The 19169-nt window shown below is 48.1% G+C and overlaps 4 protein-coding genes and 2 non-coding genes across 6 annotated transcripts; 5 read left to right on the forward strand and 1 right to left on the reverse strand.

The window, feature by feature from the left end:
- The first annotated feature begins 459 nt into the window (after positions 1-459).
- LOC121159002 (olfactory receptor 2B2) lies at positions 460-1407 on the forward strand. The gene has a single exon (XM_040983981.1). The coding sequence runs from the start codon at positions 469-471 to the stop codon at positions 1405-1407; it is 939 nt and encodes a 312-aa protein (XP_040839915.1). The 5' UTR covers positions 460-468.
- Positions 1408-7023: 5616 nt separating this feature from the next.
- Positions 7024-7094, forward strand: TRNAG-GCC. The gene has a single exon. It is a non-coding gene; the product is annotated as a tRNA-Gly (tRNA).
- A 369-nt stretch (positions 7095-7463) lies between these two features.
- On the forward strand, positions 7464-7535 carry TRNAM-CAU. Its single transcript has one exon. It is a non-coding gene; the product is annotated as a tRNA-Met (tRNA).
- Positions 7536-9482: 1947 nt separating this feature from the next.
- On the reverse strand, positions 9483-9890 carry LOC121159003 (histone H2B type 1-C/E/F/G/I). The gene has a single exon (XM_040983982.1). It carries the CDS (start codon positions 9862-9864, stop codon positions 9484-9486), a length of 381 nt encoding a protein of 126 aa, XP_040839916.1. The 5' UTR covers positions 9865-9890; the 3' UTR covers position 9483.
- A 258-nt stretch (positions 9891-10148) lies between these two features.
- On the forward strand, positions 10149-10582 carry LOC121159004 (histone H2A type 1-H-like). Its single transcript, XM_040983983.1, has one exon. It carries the CDS (start codon positions 10168-10170, stop codon positions 10558-10560), a length of 393 nt encoding a protein of 130 aa, XP_040839917.1. The 5' UTR covers positions 10149-10167; the 3' UTR covers positions 10561-10582.
- Positions 10583-12284: 1702 nt separating this feature from the next.
- On the forward strand, positions 12285-18887 carry LOC121159070 (histone H3.1-like). The gene is made up of 2 exons (XM_040984114.1): positions 12285-12635; positions 18458-18887. Exons 1-2 carry the CDS (start codon positions 12285-12287, stop codon positions 18767-18769), a joined length of 663 nt encoding a protein of 220 aa, XP_040840048.1. The 3' UTR covers positions 18770-18887.
- Positions 18888-19169: the final 282 nt, after the last annotated feature.

The following is a 19169-nucleotide window of genomic DNA, read 5'->3' on the forward strand; positions in this document are numbered from 1 at the left end:
ATGTCTGTTTAATATTTGTATTTGGCAGCAAAACATTTTTCACATTTAAGATTAGGTGTTTATTTGAGAGGCAGAGGGTCCAACCTGGAGGGAGATGGATGGACGGGCAACTGTCAATCCTCCCCCGGAATGTTTGCTAAGGCTGAGCTCCACCAGATTGAAGCCAGAAGTCAGGAACGCAACCCAGGTCCCCCACATGGGTGACAGGCACCCAGGCTCCTGTGGAGTCACCTACATCAGCAGGGAGCTGCAGTTAAGAGCCGGAATGTGAGATCTGGGCTTCCCAACAGCTGACTTTAACAGCTGCACCGGAAGTCCACTCCATAGGAAGTCCACTCCATGGCTCAACCTTAAGTTCAAGCGAGTCACTAGGGGAAAAATGATTATAAGTAACTAACTTAGTACCTATATGTGTGTTAACTTACTGATGTTTTCTGTTTGAGGAAACCAAAAGTGAACCCACTGAACATGAATTGGGTCAACGAGAGCGCACCGCAAGAGTTCATTCTGTTGGGTTTCTCCGATCGACCATGGCTGGAATTGCCGCTGTTTGTGGTGTTTCTGGTCTCCTACATGCTGACTATCCTGGGCAACACGGCCATCATCATCCTCTCCCGCCTCGACTCCAGGCTCCACACCCCCATGTACTTCTTTCTCACCAACCTCTCGCTCTTGGATCTCTGCTACACCACCAGCACAGTCCCGCAGATGCTCGTGAACATTCGCAGCCCCCGCAAGGTCATCAGTTACGGCGGCTGCGTGGCCCAGCTCTTCATCTTCCTGGCACTGGGCTCCACCGAATGCCTGTTGCTGGGCGTCATGTCCCTGGACAGGTTTGTGGCTATTTGCCGGCCTCTTCACTACTCGGTCATCATGCACCGAAGGCTTTGCCTGCAGCTGGCCGCCGCATCCTGGGCGAGTGGCTTCAGCAATTCGGTGCTGCAGTCCACCTGGACCCTCCAGATGCCTCTGTGTGGTCACAAAGAAGTGGACCACTTCTTCTGTGAAGTGCCGGCACTGCTCCAGCTGTCCTGTGTGGACACCACCGCTAACGAGGCCGAGCTGTTCTTCATCAGCGTGCTTTTCCTTTTGATACCTGTGATGCTCATCCTCATATCCTATGCTTTTATTGTCCAAGCGGTGTTGAGGATCCAGTCTGCAGAAGGCCGGCGGAAGGCCTTCGGGACGTGTGGCTCCCATCTCATTGTGGTAACGCTGTTTTATGGGACGGCCATCTATATGTACCTGCAGCCACCGTCGCCTGCCTCCAAGGACCGGGGGAAGATGGTCTCCCTTTTCTACGGAATCATCACCCCCATGCTGAACCCCCTCATCTACACTCTCAGAAACAAGGAGGTCAAAGGTGCTTTTCAGAGGTTGGTTGCAAGGGTCTTAGCCAAGAAATAAGATGCCAGCACGAGTGATAGACCTTGTTAAAGACGCTGTTTGCTTTGTAGCATCATTTCATTCTCAGCAACTGGTTTCATTTGCATTGTTCTTAAAAAGAACCATGGGGGGGGAGGGGGCGATCTTCTTCAAATAACATGTCAATAAGATTCAAATAACATTTGTATCTGGTGCTGAAACATATTTGTGGCACAAGTCGTTCATGATCCCCCCCAAACAGCGTCCCCCTGAAATCATGAAGGTATCAAATTGTACTCCACTGCTTCGTGTATGTGGGGAAAAGTCTTCGTTTAGGAACTTTTTTTCTCAGAAAATCTTGATGCATGCACAGATGTGTCCATATTCTCTCTCTCTCTCTCTTTCACACACACATTTTTATAGCAGATAATCCAGTCTCCAAAAGAATCCGTAAAACCACCCTTGGCCCTCCCTTTTTGTTTATAGGTGTAAAGTCCACAGCTGGAATGTTCATATTCTTGCATAGAGCGTAGCATAAAGCACATGTCAGGGTTCTTTTTTTTTTTTGCATACTTCCACTCAGATCTTCCATTCTTTTGTCTCTGTAGTTCTAAGTGGGAGTTCTATTCCAGCCCTTCTTCCTCATAAAGCCATAGCTATGTTTTAGACCCGACTCAAACACATTTCTTGACCCTTTGAATGATTTCCTCACTATACATTTCATTCTGCATTATGAAGCACATCATATATTGGAGGCCCCTGCTTGCTGAATGCATTTTTCTCTTGCAAGGAAAGCTGATCAACTCTAGTCCGTCTGAGGCAACATAGGTCATGATTTATGCTTCTTTTGCTCTTCGTTCTGATAACGTGCAAGACTCAGAGGGCTGAAGAAAAACACTCAGACCCTGGGAATGGTTTTTTTGTTGTTGCTTGCTACACCACAGTTAACTAGTTCTTCAGCATCCTTCTTTTTCCTCAGTTTTTTTCTATCCAATACATCTTAAAAAAATAATAAGAAGAAGAAACAAAGAGTTGCAACTGAGAAATACAATCAAGAAATAATTCTTGGGGCTGAGGCAGCGGCATAAGAAGCTAACTCTCCAGCTGAGGTGCTCGCATCCCATCTGGGCACCTTTCAAGGGCCAACTGCTCCACTTCCAATCAGCTCCCTGCTGGGAAGGCAGTAGAGGACGGCCCAAGTCCTTGGGCCCCCTGCGCTCAAGTGAGAGACCTGAAGGTAACAGCTGGCTTCCAGCTTCAGAATAGCCCAGTTCTGGCCATTGTGGCCATTTGGGGAGTGAACCAGCGGACAGAGCGGCTCTCTTTCTCAGCCTCTCTCTGTAACTGACTTTCAAGTTAAAAAAAAAAAAAAAAACTTCAAAAATAGGAAAAAAACCACATCTGCTTAACTTAAAATTTCCCCAGAAAAGGATACATTTTGCTGCAGTATGATTCCAACACACCACGGTGAGGCAGAAAACTTGGAGCTACACAGTTACATTAGCATCCACCGGAGCCATTAGCACCAGAGCCCTGGTCTCCCTGCACCCTGCAGTGTCTAAGGCAGCAGGTGGGGTGGGGCTAGGGATCGACATTCCACCAGGGGAGGTTAGCACCGGGCTCTGGTCTCCCTGCACCCTGCAGTGTCTAAGGCAGCAGGTCGGGGTGCAGCCGGAGATCGGCATTTCTCTGAATTCCCAGAAAATGCTTTATCATCAAAAGAAGTGCTTTCCTGATTTCCTGTTCTTTTACGTCTACCGGTGAGAGAGCATTACAGGAAAAATAGGAGCAAAAGAATGAAAGAGTGTTTGAAACAGAGCATGCCCAATAATTGATGCTGAGTTAAGCAGACATTGATGTCATTCCAAAGTCAATGTCAATATCCTTTAAAGAAGTATCCATGGGCCTGACACAATGGCTCAATGGCTAAATCCTTGCTACTTACACACCACGATCCCATATGGGTGCTGGGTACGCCAAGTCCCATCCAGCTTCCTGGCCTGCAATAGCAGTAGAGGATGGCCCAAAGTCTTGAGACCTTGCGCACACATGGGAAACTCAGAAGATGTTTCTAGTTGCTGGCTTCAGATCAACTCAGCTCTAGTCGTTGTGGTCATTTGGGAGTGAACCAGTTGATGGACGATCTTTGTCTCTCCTTCTGTACGTAAATCTGCCATTCCAATAAAAATAAATAAATCTAAAAAAAGAAAAAGAATGATCCTTATAACAATGATGAAAATTAAGGTATTCCACATTAAAAAAAAAAAAAAAGATGGGTCAGGCACCCTAGTTTAGTAGGTTAAATCTCAGCCTGCAGGGCTATCATTTCATACAGGCACCAATTTCAGTCTCAGCTGCTCCTGTTTCTATCCAGCTCCCTGCTAACGTGCCTGGCAAAGCAGTGCCATTTGGGGAGAGAATCGGCAAGCAGATAGAAGATTCTATCTTTCTATTTCTATCTATTTATATTTCCTTCTTTCTATGTAACTGCATTTCAAATAAAAATATTTTTTTCTAGAAAAATGAGTCATTAATTGGTTTGATATATTTAAATTTTAAAGTGATTCATAATAACATTCTATTTATATGTTGCTTTTGTTTGTAAATCCATTTATTTATAGCCGTAAACTCATAATTGTCTTTGTCTAATGTAATGAGGGGGAGTTAAATATGTATAAAATATTTGGATTGTTTAGATTTTGCGATCATCTCTCATTACATAATATGGAGAAACAAAGATCAAGATTTTAACACAATTCTATTTGTTCTTATCTACTTGCAAAACATCACTGAAAAGGAGCTTGATAAAATACAGCCACGTTAGAAAGTGTCATTGTCACAGAACTTAAATGTTTTTACCCATTAGAGCACACACTTATCAACAGCTCTAAGGTGACGGCCTTCGTGAGTTAAAAATGACACTAAACTGAGAAAAACAATTTAGTTAGATGTCAGAAACAACATCTAAAAATAAAAATGATAGTTGACATTTAGCATAAATTAATAGAATTCTTTATATTATTTGCCTCAAAATAGTAGGAACACAATTGAGAGTAAATCCCATATCAATAGGGCACAAGTGCTGGTAAGAAAACACAGGTTTTTTGTTTTCGGTCTGGGATCTGCATCTTAAGAGACACATGCGGGGGCTAAAATACTTGTGCAGAGCAGTGACTAGGGAACTGGAGCAGAGCCCAGCGGCTCTGCAAGAATCGCTGGAGGCATCCATGTGTCCAACACAGAGCAGAAAAGGTTTTGTCTGGGCTGGTTGTGGTGCATCAGGTTAAACGGCTGGCAGCCCACATGCATGCCGATTGAGTCCACCTGTTGCCTTTCTTGGCCGACTCAGAAAGCGTCCCTAGCTTGACTCAGCCCTGCCTCTTGAGGTCATTGGAGGAGTGAAAGAGCGGATGAAAGATCCATTCCCCCCCCCCCACTCTCATTCTCTTCCTCTCTCTAACTCTGCCTTTCAAGTAAGCAAATTTTGTGTCACAGCAGGATGCAATAGCTCTCTGCACCTATTTATTTAAATTTATTTCTGCACCTGTTTAAAGAGCAGATGTGTACAGATTTTTTCTTTCTGGAAATGTTTCAATCCTTACCAATGTGTAAAGAAGCAGATTTTTAACGTGATGCAAGAAAATGCTCACAAGAAAATTGACACTGTAACAAATAGTTGACCATATCTGGCAGCGGGGAGAAGTGGAAATCTATATGGGGCGGAGATTGAATTAAGTAATATGTTTAATATCTTGCCTTTTTAAATCCTGCTTTAGGAATTTCTTCTCTTTAACAGCCGTTTCTGTTCACAACCCAAACCGGCAGAGAAAATGGAAGATGTGAACAAACCTTGGGGAAAATGTCTTGTGGAAGTTGATTCTTGTGACTTTCCAGAAAAGAGACAAGGAAAAGCTGTTGTTATTCAAGGCATGTGGAAATCAACACTGGAAACAGAAAGCGGTCTGAATTGATGAATGTCTATCTGGAGAATTCTCCAAACTGAAAGAAAACAGCAAGACAGGGCTTGTAAGGTTCCTTCCAATCCAAAAATCTATGTCTCTTATATACTTCCTTGTAATGGAAGTAGAGGAAGAATTTGGTTGGATATGAAATAATAATTTCCAGGTGCCAGCACTGTGGTGCAGCTGCCCAAGATGCTGCATCGCACGTGAACTCAAGTCAAACGACAACTAAACTCTTTTCCGTATGCAGCTGATCTCTCCCTTCCCTGGGGGTTGACGAATTTAACAACGTCCAAGCTGTTTTGGAGGATATTCTTGAACAATCTAACCTGCAATGTCTATTCTGAATCACACCCGGTTGAATTGTTATTCACACAGTGACGTTTCAAGAGCTGGCTCAGAAATCCAGAGGATGCAAGTGCTATGGGTAACTGGAAAGAGACACAGTGCAGATGCTGCTTGAGGGATCGGAGTTTTGGAGGAATTCAGTGTTTTGCGCATCGGGAACAGCAGGGAAGTGACAAGTGACGAAAGCTCACCCCAGGCTTTTGATGCCCACGAGGGCATTCCGGGTTTCAGCACGGCAGGACTAAGAACCCATGACCCCTCAGCTCCCTCCCAGCTTCCTTGGGTAAGGTGCCCTCTGTCTGGCTCACAATCCTCAGGGGGGCAGCTGGTTGAAGAGACTGAAGATAAAGAAGCTGGTGTCCACTGTGGGAGACCGCAGTGCCCAGCAGCCCAGTGTGTGGGAACTCCCTGTGCTGTCCGGCAGGTTCAACAGGCAGAGCAGAGGCGGCTGCTGGAAGGGAGTCCCCACGGAGTGGCCCTGCCTCTGGGGCTGGGCAGGTCCCAGCAGGTAACAGCAGGTAACATTCTCCACCTCCACAGTCAAGGTCAGAAGTTTTGAGAGTAAAACCAGCTTCACCGCCTTTCTTCATGGAAGTTAAGATTCACAGATGATGTGGTAATGCAACAAGATGGAAGAATCCACCATGGGAGGGTGGGGAAGCGGGGTTTGGGGAGGGGAGGGAGGAATCCCTGTAAAACTGTGTCTCATGATGCAATGTAATAAAAAAAAATAATAAATAGAGTCAAGATTTAAAAAAAAAAAAAAGATTCACAGATGAGTCCCCTAGCTTGCGGAAAACCAGAGGCCAAAGGTAGAAGGGGCTGAGAGAGAGGACTCCCAGGTTGAACAAAGTGCAATTTACTGGGAGACGGACTTTATGGATTTACCGGCAGGTGGACTGTGCCAGGAGAAGTCTGGCCTCCATCAGCAGTGACAGAGGTGTCCCTGAGGCCCAGGGCGGGAGAAGGAGGGTTTTGCAAAGAAAGGTGGCCCAAGGCTCGTTGGAGCACACCGGAACCTTTCTCAAGCAATACAAACATTCCAGAGACTAGATAAAGGACAGCTAACCAAGGCAGCAAAGCATAGAAGGGCCCATTGCAACTCCTACGGACCTCCCCCCACCCCCAGGCCCTCCTTCTGGGCACGCGGCGGGACCCTGGTTGGAGTGCGGTCCTTTTTCTCATCCAAATCCAGAAAGGTGAGGGCGTTTCTCATGCATGGCCACGTGGGGGGCGCAGCGCACCACGTTTTCAGGATCCGGTTGCTAAGAAGGGAAAGGTCAGTGAAGCAGCGACTAGGATAGTTGCGAAGGCATTTAGACAATCAGCCAAACGGAAACCTTCGTTAGCATTGGTGGTTCAGTGGTAGAATTCTCGCCTGCCACGCGGGAGGCCCGGGTTCGATTCCCGGCCAATGCACTAGCAACAAGTTCTTTTTTTCTCCGTGAAACACTTCCGAGTCATTCTTTTCTCCGGGTTTTGACCCATCCCTGCTTCCCTGCTTTTTTTTTTTTTTGGAGTTTTTTAGTCTTTCTGGCTGAAGGAGTACAAAGCAGGGATCGCCACTTGCAGAAGCTCGGCGCAGGCAGACGGCCTAACATAGCTAGGCGTCGATCGACTCGCAGGATATTTGAGGTCAGCGTTTCGGGAACTCATTTTCTTCGCTAAAGGCTTAAATGAAACTGATCGTCCTCAGGAAAACACGAGTTGTTTGAAATAGAAACCAAAAAGAAAGGTTGGAGTGAATTGTTTTAACAGGGTGATCTCAAACGGCCAACCTCGCGGTGCAGCAGAGTGGCGCAGCGGAAGCGTGCTGGGCCCATAACCCAGAGGTCGATGGATCGAAACCATCCTCTGCTATGTTTTTCTTTTTCTTCTTTTCTGGAGCAAGCACCATAAATGGAAATGTGTCTTGACCATAAAGCTTGTATCAAACCTGTCAGCTTAAGATCCTCTCCTCTGCTTCTGATGTTGAGAACCAGGATAAATCAGTCCACCCAAGGTATTTGGCTCAGCGCTAGTGTTCAAGACTTTGCTAAGTGCGTGAGGGAGCGACTTAACTCCCAGCCATCTCCACCTCTCCCCTTTTCCTCCTTAATTCTGTATGTAGCATGGAGTTCATTGTAGTTCTTCATTTAGTATTTTCGTCCCCAATGAAAAGAAAGTTCACAAGGACGGCGATTTTTATCTGGCTGCCGTGGTTGTCGGTATCCCTGGCGCTCAGTAGCTCCTAGGGATGTTGTGAATTTTTTGCTTTGTTTTGTTAAAAATCACAATTCCTCATTCACCAAACACGGGTGTTGGACATTCCTCACCTTCTTTTACATCTCTGTAAGTTACAGAAGAGTCCAAAAATCATGTTATTTTAACATCACATTGATTATAAATATTTTAAAACGTTATTTACTGTTAAAAATTTATTTTTTTTATTTCAAAAGCAGAATTACAAAGAGGGGGAGAGATAATGATCTTAAGATCTTACATCTGCTGGTTCACTACTCAAACAGCTGCCATGGTAGGAGCTGAGCCAGTTGGAAGCCAGAGGCCAGGAGCCTCCTCCAGGTGGTCCCTGTAGCCGCAGGAGCCTAAAGACCTGGACCATCTTCCACAGCTTTCCCAGGATGAAAGTGGGACTTGAGCTGAGCCCATATGGGGCTCTGGCACTGCTGCTTGGCCACTCCATGCCATGGCCCCTACAAATCTTTAATATATAAAAAAAAAAAAAAAAAAAAAGCAAAAAGAGCACACACATACACAAACACCCCGGCTAAATTCTCTGCAGTTTCGTCGCAGTCCTAGTCCACTGTCTTAGGGCAATCCTGCCGTGAATTTATGTCTGAAATGCATTTTAAAGCTGCATTTTTAGCAACTCCACAGATCACAAGGAAACACATGTCATTTCTACTAGAAAGATAAAAATCCCCCAAAACCACAGCACAACTTTCTATTTTTCCTGGGTCCTATTTAAAATACCGATTTTTCATTTTCCTTAGAATATTTTGTATTCAGAACTCCCTTTGTACGTGGAGAATTCGGGCTGGCTCTTAATACTTTACAAGGCAGAAATGCTTCTGTGTGACTTTCCAACGTCTGGCGAGCATTCAAGGGACAAGGGGAGTCACATGGATCTCTGGAAAAGAATTAGGACACTGGACACTGCAGGAACTGTTCTCACACCTTTTGTAGGGCAGGATTGCACTGTAGCCCCGCGGTGGAACGGGACACAGGCCGACCCACTCTCACTATGCATGAGGGGACCCTCGGACGGGGTGCTGCACGATGGTCCCGGGCCCGCCATCCCTCCCAGGAGAGGGCGAGGGGTGCAGGGCCGGACGGTCCCGCCTCGGGGTCCAGCAACCCTGCCGCCCGGGCAAAGCTAGGGGCAATGGAGCAAAGACCCGGGCTGGCCCTTAGGATACGAGCGGCAGCTTCCTGGCGGAAAGGCGTCCCCGGGGAAAGCGGAGACCGGAAAAAGCCAAGAATAGGCAGCTAGGAAGTAAACGCAAGTCGCTGGGGGTAGTGCTGCTGCAACAGAGCGACATACAGAAACCCACCTTCCCACCATCGGGCGTCATAGAACGCCAATAAAGCAGAGAGCCAAACACCGCGGGGTTCTCGAACACTCGTCCCTGCCAGAACAGGAAGGGGCGATTAGGAAACTGCCAACCTCACTTCAAGCCTACAACACCGACACATTCAACATCCCCAACCCCAGAGCTAAGTGCCAACAGCTCTTCCTCTGAAAGCGTGGTGGCTCTGAAAAGAGCCTTTGGGTCTGCAGCCGGCGTCTCCGGGTCTCCAGGAGCGTCTACTTGGAGCTGGTGTACTTGGTGACGGCCTTGGTGCCCTCGGACACGGCGTGCTTGGCCAGCTCGCCGGGCAGCAGCAGGCGCACGGCCGTCTGGATCTCGCGGGACGTGATGGTCGAGCGCTTGTTGTAGTGCGCCAGGCGCGACGCCTCGCCCGCGATGCGCTCGAAGATGTCGTTGACGAACGAGTTCATGATGCCCATGGCCTTGGACGAGATGCCCGTGTCCGGGTGCACCTGCTTCAGCACCTTGTACACGTACACCGAGTAGCTCTCCTTGCGGCTGCGCTTGCGCTTCTTGCCGTCCTTCTTCTGCGCCTTGGTCACCGCCTTCTTGGAGCCCTTCTTCGGGGCCGGGGCCGACTTCGCCGGTTCGGGCATGATGAGACACGCGCAGTTTGTCACAACACAAAACCGCGAGCCACCCGCTCCACGCCCGTTTTCATATAGCTTTCCTTATGCAAATAAGGTGCAGCGAGGGCGCTGTGTCTGATTGGCTGGTAGTCGCACATCAGTGTGGCCCAATCAGGACGCGGGAATGGCAACGTCGCGTTCCCATTGGTCCAAATGAAAAGGCGGCGGCAGCCAATGGGACGCCTTGTTTTTCGCGCCCCGCGGTGTGTATAAGGGCGGCTGTTGGCGGTTTGCTGCAGCACCGAGTGTGTGTCGTGCTGTTTCGTGGCGATGTCCGGACGCGGGAAGCAGGGCGGCAAGGCGCGCGCCAAGGCCAAGACTCGCTCCTCCAGGGCCGGGCTGCAGTTCCCCGTGGGCCGCGTGCACCGGCTGCTGCGCAAGGGCAACTACGCCGAGCGCGTGGGCGCCGGCGCGCCCGTCTACCTGGCGGCCGTGCTCGAGTACCTGACGGCCGAGATCCTCGAGCTGGCGGGCAACGCGGCGCGCGACAACAAGAAGACGCGCATCATCCCGCGACACCTGCAGCTCGCCATCCGCAACGACGAGGAGCTCAACAAGCTGCTGGGCAAGGTCACCATCGCGCAGGGCGGCGTGCTGCCCAACATCCAGGCCGTGCTGCTGCCCAAGAAGACCGAGAGCCACCACAAGGCCAAGGCCAAGTGAAGCGCACCTCCTACCGACCACCCCAAACCCAAAGGCTCTTTTCAGAGCCACCCACTGCTTCTGCGGGGGAACTGTGCACTGAACGAGAGGGCACAGCATAGCTTAGGGCACGCATTTCACATTAACAGTACACTTGAGTCGGCGTAGTGTCAATAGCTAACGGCGTCAGTTTTCTGACAGCCGGGCTGATATCAGACTTGTCAGGATTGTACACCGCTCACTTGCAGTCTAGTTAAACTCGAGTATGCCAGGATAGTATTACCCTTGAGTCAATCAACTTTCCTAAGCCACTCTTAACTCTGGGCAGGCTGGAAAGATGTCTACAGTGGGTAAGTAAACGTGGATTTTCATTTCAAAAGTGGAAACCAACCATGAAAGAAAGCACGAGAGTAATTATGTACAGACGAGGTAATTGGATGAGGTTTCTTATCGGGAAAGGATTCAGAGTAACCGAGTACATCAGCTACTTGAGTTACCGACGTGTAGACCGACCAAGACGCCGCACTCCCAGAGCCTGCGGCTCCCGTCCTCTGTGTGCGAGACCTGGGCTTTGCTTCTGCCGCTTGGCTGCAACCCAGCCTAGCTGCCGCTGTGGTAGGAACTGCAGGAGTAAACCAACGCAGGACAGCTCGCTCTGTTCTTTCTAGGTCTCTACCTCTCAAACACATTAAAAAAAAATTACAAATATAAACTTGTGGGGTGATAGTCTAAATTTCCCTTGCCAGCAAGGTTTGTTAAGAATGCGATGTTGAAAGTATTTTAGTTAAATGTAATAATCTATTTAATTGTAAAGCAGAATGGGAAGGAAGCATTTTTTAAAGTTATGTTTTATGACAGTTTCATAGGCTCTGGGCCTTCCCCCATCCCTCCATGCCCTCCCCCCATGTTGGATTCCTCCACATTGTTGCAAGGAAGCGTCTTTCAGCTAGGCCGGGGCCGGTCTATAGCTCAGAAACTCATCTGAGTCTCCCATGTGGGTTAAAGCCATGAAGTAATTTAGGATTTAGTCGGTCACCTTTGCAGGGGCATTGCCGGAAAACCGAAACAAAAAAAAAAGGCAGGAGCCAAGACGTGAACTGGCATTCTGATGTCTGATGTACCACTTCAATAATCACACTGCAACACTCATAATTAAATTGTTAATAATATTTTAAGTTTTAAGCAATAGTGTTTAACACTTAAGAAGGAAGCATACCAAGCTTGGGCTGTGATTAATATGGGGGCGAGCCAGGCTGTGGAGGAAGGCGAATAATTAAGCGTTTCAGGGTCTTTTGTCTTTTGTTTTCAATTCTCCTGTGTTCTGAAGTGAAGACTCCACTCCTTGCTGTCAAACGTACTTCTAAAATCCTTTTAGTGGGTCTTGGTACAGTCATTAAAGGCAAATAATAAAGCAGGTATGAGACCAAATTAATGAGACTAACGAGGGTGTTGCTGCAGTTCCCCTACAGTGAAAAGGCTCCGACGAAAATGCGTCTAAAGACGATTCGCGCCACTTTTCAAAATTCTCTGCGTGGGCGGGCGGAACTTGAACCCGATTGGCCGAAGGGTTCAAAGAAATTTAAAACCAGATGGGGCGGATAGGAGAGAAATACAGATTGGGTTCCGGGCCAATCCGGTGACGCCTGCCTGCAACCGCTCTAGCCAACCAGGCGCAGATGCTCAGTATAAATATTGGCCGCTGCGTTCGGCTCTCCACTCGCTCGAGTTAGCAAACAGCGTCAGCAATGGCTCGCACCAAGCAGACCGCTCGCAAGTCGACCGGCGGCAAGGCCCCGCGCAAGCAGCTGGCCACCAAGGCTGCCCGCAAGAGCGCGCCGGCCACGGGCGGCGTCAAGAAGCCGCACCGCTACCGGCCCGGCACGGTGGCGCTGCGCGAGATCCGGCGCTACCAGAAGTCGACGGAGCTGCTGATCCGCAAGCTGCCGTTCCAGCGGCTGGTGCGCGAGATCGCGCAGGACTTCAAGACGGACCTCCGGTTCCAGAGCTCGGCGGTGATGGCGCTGCAGGAGGCGTGCGAGGCGTACCTGGTGGGTCTGTTCGAGGACACGAACCTGTGCGCCATCCACGCCAAGCGCGTGACCATCATGCCCAAGGACATCCAGCTGGCGCGCCGCATCCGCGGCGAGAGGGCTTGAGCCCCGCGACTTTGTCACCGCTTCCCCCAAAGGCTCTTTTCAGAGCCGCCTTCATTTTCACAAAAGAGCCTGGTAACTACGTGGCATGTTCGTATTTCCCGGTTTAGGTGAGTAGTCAATTCCTGAGTCTCAGCTGCGCAAATGCGTTAATTGCCTTCAACCCCTAAGTGCCGCCACTCACCTGGGTCTACGAAGCCTGATTTACCAGGAAGGCCGACTTAACAGGAAGGGGAGCCTCAGTTTCTTTCGCTATTTCCGCGTCTCAAGTCTCCTTAAGGGCTAGGGCTGAGTTGACCCTTATCCAGGAACTTCCTGGTCTCGAGCGCAGGAACCCGAGGGACACCTGCTCTTCCAAGGAGCTGGAAGGAAAGTGGAGCTACTGGGACATAGGCACCTGTCCTGGATCCTAGTGCGTGGAAGGGGTTAACCAAGTGAGCCAGTGTGCCACGGCTGTTTGTAAGATTGTAAGTGGGGACGCAAGTGGACGGCAGCTATCCTAGAATAGCGCGCTAAGGGGAAAGGTCAAACGGGATTTTTGTAGTTGCAGTGCGTGTACAAGTCTTGCTACGGCACAACAGCAGGGTGGTTACTATTGGCAATTGCACTTCTAGAGAAATAACATCTCGAGCAGACAACACGGAAGTTGCCGAGATCAGCAGGCCCTCAAGCATGCCAGAGGCTCTGAGCCTTCCAAGGCCCTCACCTCAAATGACACCTTGCACAGTTCATGCTTGGTCCTATGGTTTGTTTTAGCTAATCCACATCACAACATCTAAATTATTTTCGTGTTTTTAAGTGAATCTGCAGCTTCTGTGTTCTAGGCAGGTCATGCATAACTGCTTAACTCTGAAAATATAGTGTTTTTTGTTTGTGTGTGTGTGTGTGTATGTGTGTGTTTTCAAATCATGGAGGCTGAAGTAAGTCAGCAGTTCACAGTTGAGAGTCCTTTGGGCAAGCTGGATGACGAGTTTGGGTGAGCCTTAAGCACCTGGAGAAAAGGAAGAAAAATAGTCATATGCATGTAATGTTTGGGTGTTACACACTGGTGAACCCTGCACGTTGGCAGCTGAAGTTAGCGGCTAGGAGAGAGGTCCCCAAGCTCTGACAGTCCCTTCAAAACGTGGAGTCCAGTTCTTTCCTTGAGCATTGACTAAATTCAGAAACTGCCTTCCAATTCACAGTAATCAAGTGACACAGAAGCCGACGGTGAGGGATTTTGGCGACCATGTCACACCAGGTCCTATGACCTGTTTCCCGGGAAGGGGCCGCTCTGGCAGCTCTGCCCGATGACAGTTAGCAGTAAGGGTCTAGTTTGTTTCAAAGCCATGATTTTACACTTAGAAACCATCTTGTAAATGCTACAAAATGACTGTACTCTCACACATATGAAGCTTGATATCTATAAATCGTAACTCCACGTTACTGAGTCGATCCGTTGAATCACAGTAATTGAAGTGAAACGTTGCACTTACTGTGTAATTTTAGAACTTACTAGCAAAGTTAGCTCCACTAATACTTGATACAGCTGGAACTGAGCAACTGAAACAAATGTGTGTGATGGAGACCAAACCCAGCATTCGGTTCATGCAGGTGTAGAGTGTTGTGCAGGCAGAGTCCTCCAGGGCTCTGCAGCAGGAGTAAAAGAGCTTTAAAACAGCCCAATTCCGTAATGGCTTAATTCTAGACCTGACTTTACATCGTTCTTAATTGTATTGATTTTGGACCTAATGTTTCCTGATTGACAGTGTGTTGGACTTGGGGGAGAATTCCAGCACTGGTTTTTGTTGTTTTTTACATAATTGAGGGAGATGCATGCCCCTTTGGGCCTCTGATTAAGGTGGAGAGGATCAGGCATGGGAGAAGGTGGGTGAGACAAGTATTTCAGATGTTTTTTTTCTCTTCTGTGTCCATGGGAGAGAAAGGCAAGAGGCCGTTCTTTGCTGTCAAACCACATCAGTTTCTGGTCATTTGATGACTTCTTAGAGACTTCAACGGGGGGAAAAATGTTCCGAGGGTGGTACTTACGTGATTTTGATAGTTCTGAGACGTTGTCAGCTTCATTGCACCAGGCTTGAGAAAGTCTTTCCAAGGTCTATCATTTGACAGTCTACCTTACTGCTTCCACAGACCCAGGAACAAGCTGTAAGACGTGGCCAGGAGTTTGGCTCTCCATCATCTGCCAAGACACTCGATGTCCTCTGCTGGCCTAGATGAACTAGCTGTCATGTCCCCCACATGCGTCTGGGCATGCTGTCCCCTGGTTTGGCATCAGCAACTGAGGAGGCACAGTCCTGACACATACACTCCAGAGTAGGACCACAAATCTTGTTATTTTTCCCCTGTGCCTGGAGTCTGAGTCCAGCAGTGTAACTGAGGAATCCTGCAAAAAATCCTTGCCTAGGGTGACCTCAGGTAGGCAACGCTTGTGTGTGCCAACCTGCAGAGGGTCAGGTTTGCTCTGCGTGCTGTGCCATGCAGCATATCCTGGTGGATTCCAGCAATGTTTTCAAGATTCAGGTCATGTAAAGCACCCCCATTCCTTCTTTGCATGGCACCCAATTGCAAAAGTATTTCAAGGAAAGGTTATTTTTTTCCCCCTTTAAACTGAAGCAGCTATTTCCTACTAAAAATGTATAACAGAAAATCATCAGGAGAGTTAAGGAAGGTTAAAACAATCATGTAAAAAACTCTCTTGAAGCAACTAGTCATTTTTCTCTGAAGTCTCTGGATTTGTGACTGTCATCAAAGAGTCACCCAGGAAAAGGGAAAAAACAGCAAGCAGCAAAACAGGGTTTTTGGGTCACAGTGTATGCCTGTAAGAGGAAAATCTGTTGTGAATGTGTTTACACTTTCATTTTTATGCCAACAGTATTTTTTAATAACTGCAAACTTTAGATCTGGAAGATGATTCATTTCATTGTTAGCTGTTCTTATGCTTGAAAGTAATTCCAGGCCAAAAAAAATAATAATAATTCATCTTCATAAAAAGATCTTTTTATGTCAATGTTTCAGTTCCACCCAACCATCCATCCATCCACCCATCCATCCATCCATCCATTTATTCATCCAGAAATTCAATGGAAAAATTTAGCCAATTAATTTACAATATTCAACTCTTCCTGCATTACCATGAGACATGTTTATTTTCATGAAGTTTCCTAAGCTTCTATTGATGTTTCTGGCTAACATAGAATAACCAAGCAGTTTGTAACTGAAGAGCTTTAAGAGTCCAAGATAATGAAATGACAAATGGCTGCAGTGTGGCCAGACACTGATCTAAAGTTAAGTGACACCAGTGCAAAACCCCAAAGTTTGTAAATGTTTGCGTGCCACAGGAGTAGACATCATTCAGGAAATGGCAAATGAAACATTGTCTCTCTGACTGGATGTTAGTACTGCTGAGAAACCTACACGGTCACCTTCAACTAAAACCTATGGGAAGAAAGTCTATTTGCTTTTCAATTGTCCACTCTGACCCATGCAGCTGGACGGAAGGCTGCAATATGATTCATTGAAGCTAACAGATAATTTTTACATTCCTATCTTTTTTTTTCTTTAAAGATTTATTTTTATTATTTTTTTATTGGAAAGGCGGATATACAGAGAGGAGAGACAGAGAGGAAGATCTTCCGTCTGATGATTCACTCCCCAAGTGAGCGCAACGGGTCGATACCTTTAACCACTTGCGCCACCGTGCCGGGCCCTACATTCCTATCTTTATAAGAGCTATATACTGGTATCTTTTTAGTAGTTTCTTTTTTTTTTTTTTTTTCTGTTTTTATTTGAAGAGTAGATTTACAGACAGGAGGAAACACAGAGAGATCTGGTTTACTCCACAAGTGGCCGCAATGGCTGGAGCTGAGCCCATCTGAAGCCAGGAGCCAGGAGCATCTTTCGGGTCTCCCAGCAGGTCCAGGGTCCCAGGGCTTTGGGCCGACCTCGACTGCTTTCCCGGGCCACAGGCAGGGAGCTGGATGGGAAGCGGGGCTGCTGGGATGTGAACAGGTGCTTATTTGGCAGAGGATTAGCATCTGCTGCCACCATGCAGACACCACTGCAGTATCTTTCTTTAATCAAAAGCAGAGTTTAAGCATTTTATCAAGTATATTTCTTTTGTAGGAGTTTGTGTCTTTAAACATATGTGATTGTACTGGCTACTTTTCCTGTTTAGAGGTAACTGCGGTAACAACTGCATGGCTCAAGTGATTTCCAACCATTCACTAGAAAAAGCAACAGCTTTTCAATCAGGTCAGAGCTAACAGAGTCACAACAAACTGCTGCCTATTTCCCATGTTTAAAATGTCAGCTCCCAGATCAGTGCCAGGAATCAGGAATCTTCACGATGCCAAGTGCTTTTCTCCCCAGAGAGCTGCTGGCTTCTGGAGCCTCAGCCTGCCTCCGGCCCAGTGCTGCCTCTCCTGAGGACAGCCGCAAGTGGGTGCTGCTCCACAGCGATGCCCTAAATATGCTTTCTTCAGTCCGCTCTGGGAGTGAGATAGATGCCCACAGATGCCTAGTCCCACCAACCAGGCCTTTCCACACTCCAGCGCAGCCTTGGGTGAGTACAGCCCCTTTGAGAGAGCATGGCCAGAGCCATATCAGGCAGCCACTCTAAAGGTCTGACCTCACAACCACGTGTGACATAGTACATTTGTTTAAACAAGCTGCTGGATTGCAGGGAAAATCGGATGTGCACCAGTTAACTAACATGAGCAAAAGAAAAATAAGTGGGGTGCCCTACAGACCCCACTGACCTAGAAGAGATAACCACACGCCCCAGCCCGACAGGGTGCTGTAGGGAAACCTGTGGCCGTGGAGAAAGCAGCAGGATTTATTTTTTTGGTGAGAGACACAGGAAATCACCTAGGAAAAGGATGCCACTAGTGAACTGACTAGTCAAGTTGTGCTTCTCCAGTATATCGGGACACGATCTCACTCCCTTTTTAATCCACCTGGCAGTAAGTCTCCATGGAAGCTCTGTCCAACCAAACAGATACCGATTCACAGACTAGCAGCTGCTCCCTGCCTGAGGCCTGCAAAAGCAGTCGAGGACAGGCCAAATCTTGGGATCCTGCACCCACATGGGAGACCAGGAAGAGGCTCCTGGTTCCTGGCTCCTGGCTTCGGATTGGCTCAGCTCCAGCATTTGTGCACCTGTGGAGTGAACCATTGGTCAGAAGATCTTCCTCTCTGACTCTCCTCTTCTCTGTATATCTGCTTTCCAATAAAAATAAATTTAAAAGATTATTTTAAAATTCCAAGTAAAATCGCTAACACACACGTGTAAAGGCTTTTCGCACTTATTATCAAGCATGATTAATTAAAAAAAATTGCGAGCCACGTGGAAACCGGAATGCTTAATAAGGGTCCACCTGTTGCACAAACAGGAATACCTGGCATAGGAACTTCGCAATTACTGCACAATGGGCAGGAGACAGGAGATGAATCCTTAATAAATTCTTGAAAAATTTTCCTACGTTTTCAAAGGTACCATCTCTAATACTCCCCCAACTCCACAGACAAGCACAACGCAGGTTAGACTCAGGAACTGCGCTGAGCCGAAGGCGCAGAAAACGCTCCAATCAGGAGGCTTCATGCTAAACAGGCGTATCAGCCCCGCCCCTTTCTTTCCCTGCCGCTGAAAGCAGAAGCTGAACAGGGAAAGGCGGCGCGCTGCTCTCAATCAGGTCCGCCGAGCGCTTATAAAGGCGCGGCTGGGCGCGAGGAAGGCCGTGTTGGCTGTGGGTGTGTGACTGTTGAAGATGTCTGGTCGTGGCAAAGGCGGCAAGGGCCTGGGCAAGGGCGGCGCCAAGCGCCACCGCAAGGTGCTGCGCGACAACATCCAGGGCATCACCAAGCCCGCCATCCGCCGCCTGGCGCGCCGCGGCGGCGTCAAGCGCATCTCGGGGCTCATCTACGAGGAGACGCGCGGCGTGCTCAAGGTCTTCCTGGAGAACGTCATCCGCGACGCCGTCACCTACACGGAGCACGCCAAGCGCAAGACGGTCACGGCCATGGACGTGGTCTACGCGCTCAAGCGCCAGGGACGCACGCTCTACGGCTTCGGCGGCTGAGCTGCTCCCTTCCTTCGCTGCCTTTAGAAGATTGTTCACAAAAAGGCCCTTTTCAGGGCCGCCCACCCACTCTTGGGAGAGCTAAACATTGTATGAATCCATGTTCTTGTATTGGCATTGTGAAATTCATGAGTTGGTTGTATTAGCAGGGCTCGCAGCTGAATCTTTATTTGAGAAGTCGCTTAAGGTTGCTTGGATATTCGAACTGCTGTATCAGCATTTTTAGCATCAGCAGTTTTTCCACGTTTAGTTTTCTAGGTTTTGACAACTTTGTCAACCACTAAAGCACAGAAGTCTGCTATGCAGCATCTTTTGTAAATGTGAACAAGCTAGCAGGCCCTTAACCCCCCAAGTAGGTTAAAAATCCTTATTTGCTGGAAACGATGACAGTTGAGATTAT

This window comes from Ochotona curzoniae, unplaced genomic scaffold, assembly GCF_017591425.1.
Source record: "Ochotona curzoniae isolate NIBS_2020 unplaced genomic scaffold, NIBS_Ocur_1.0 contig_4064, whole genome shotgun sequence".
NCBI classification, from domain to species: domain Eukaryota; kingdom Metazoa; phylum Chordata; class Mammalia; order Lagomorpha; family Ochotonidae; genus Ochotona; species Ochotona curzoniae.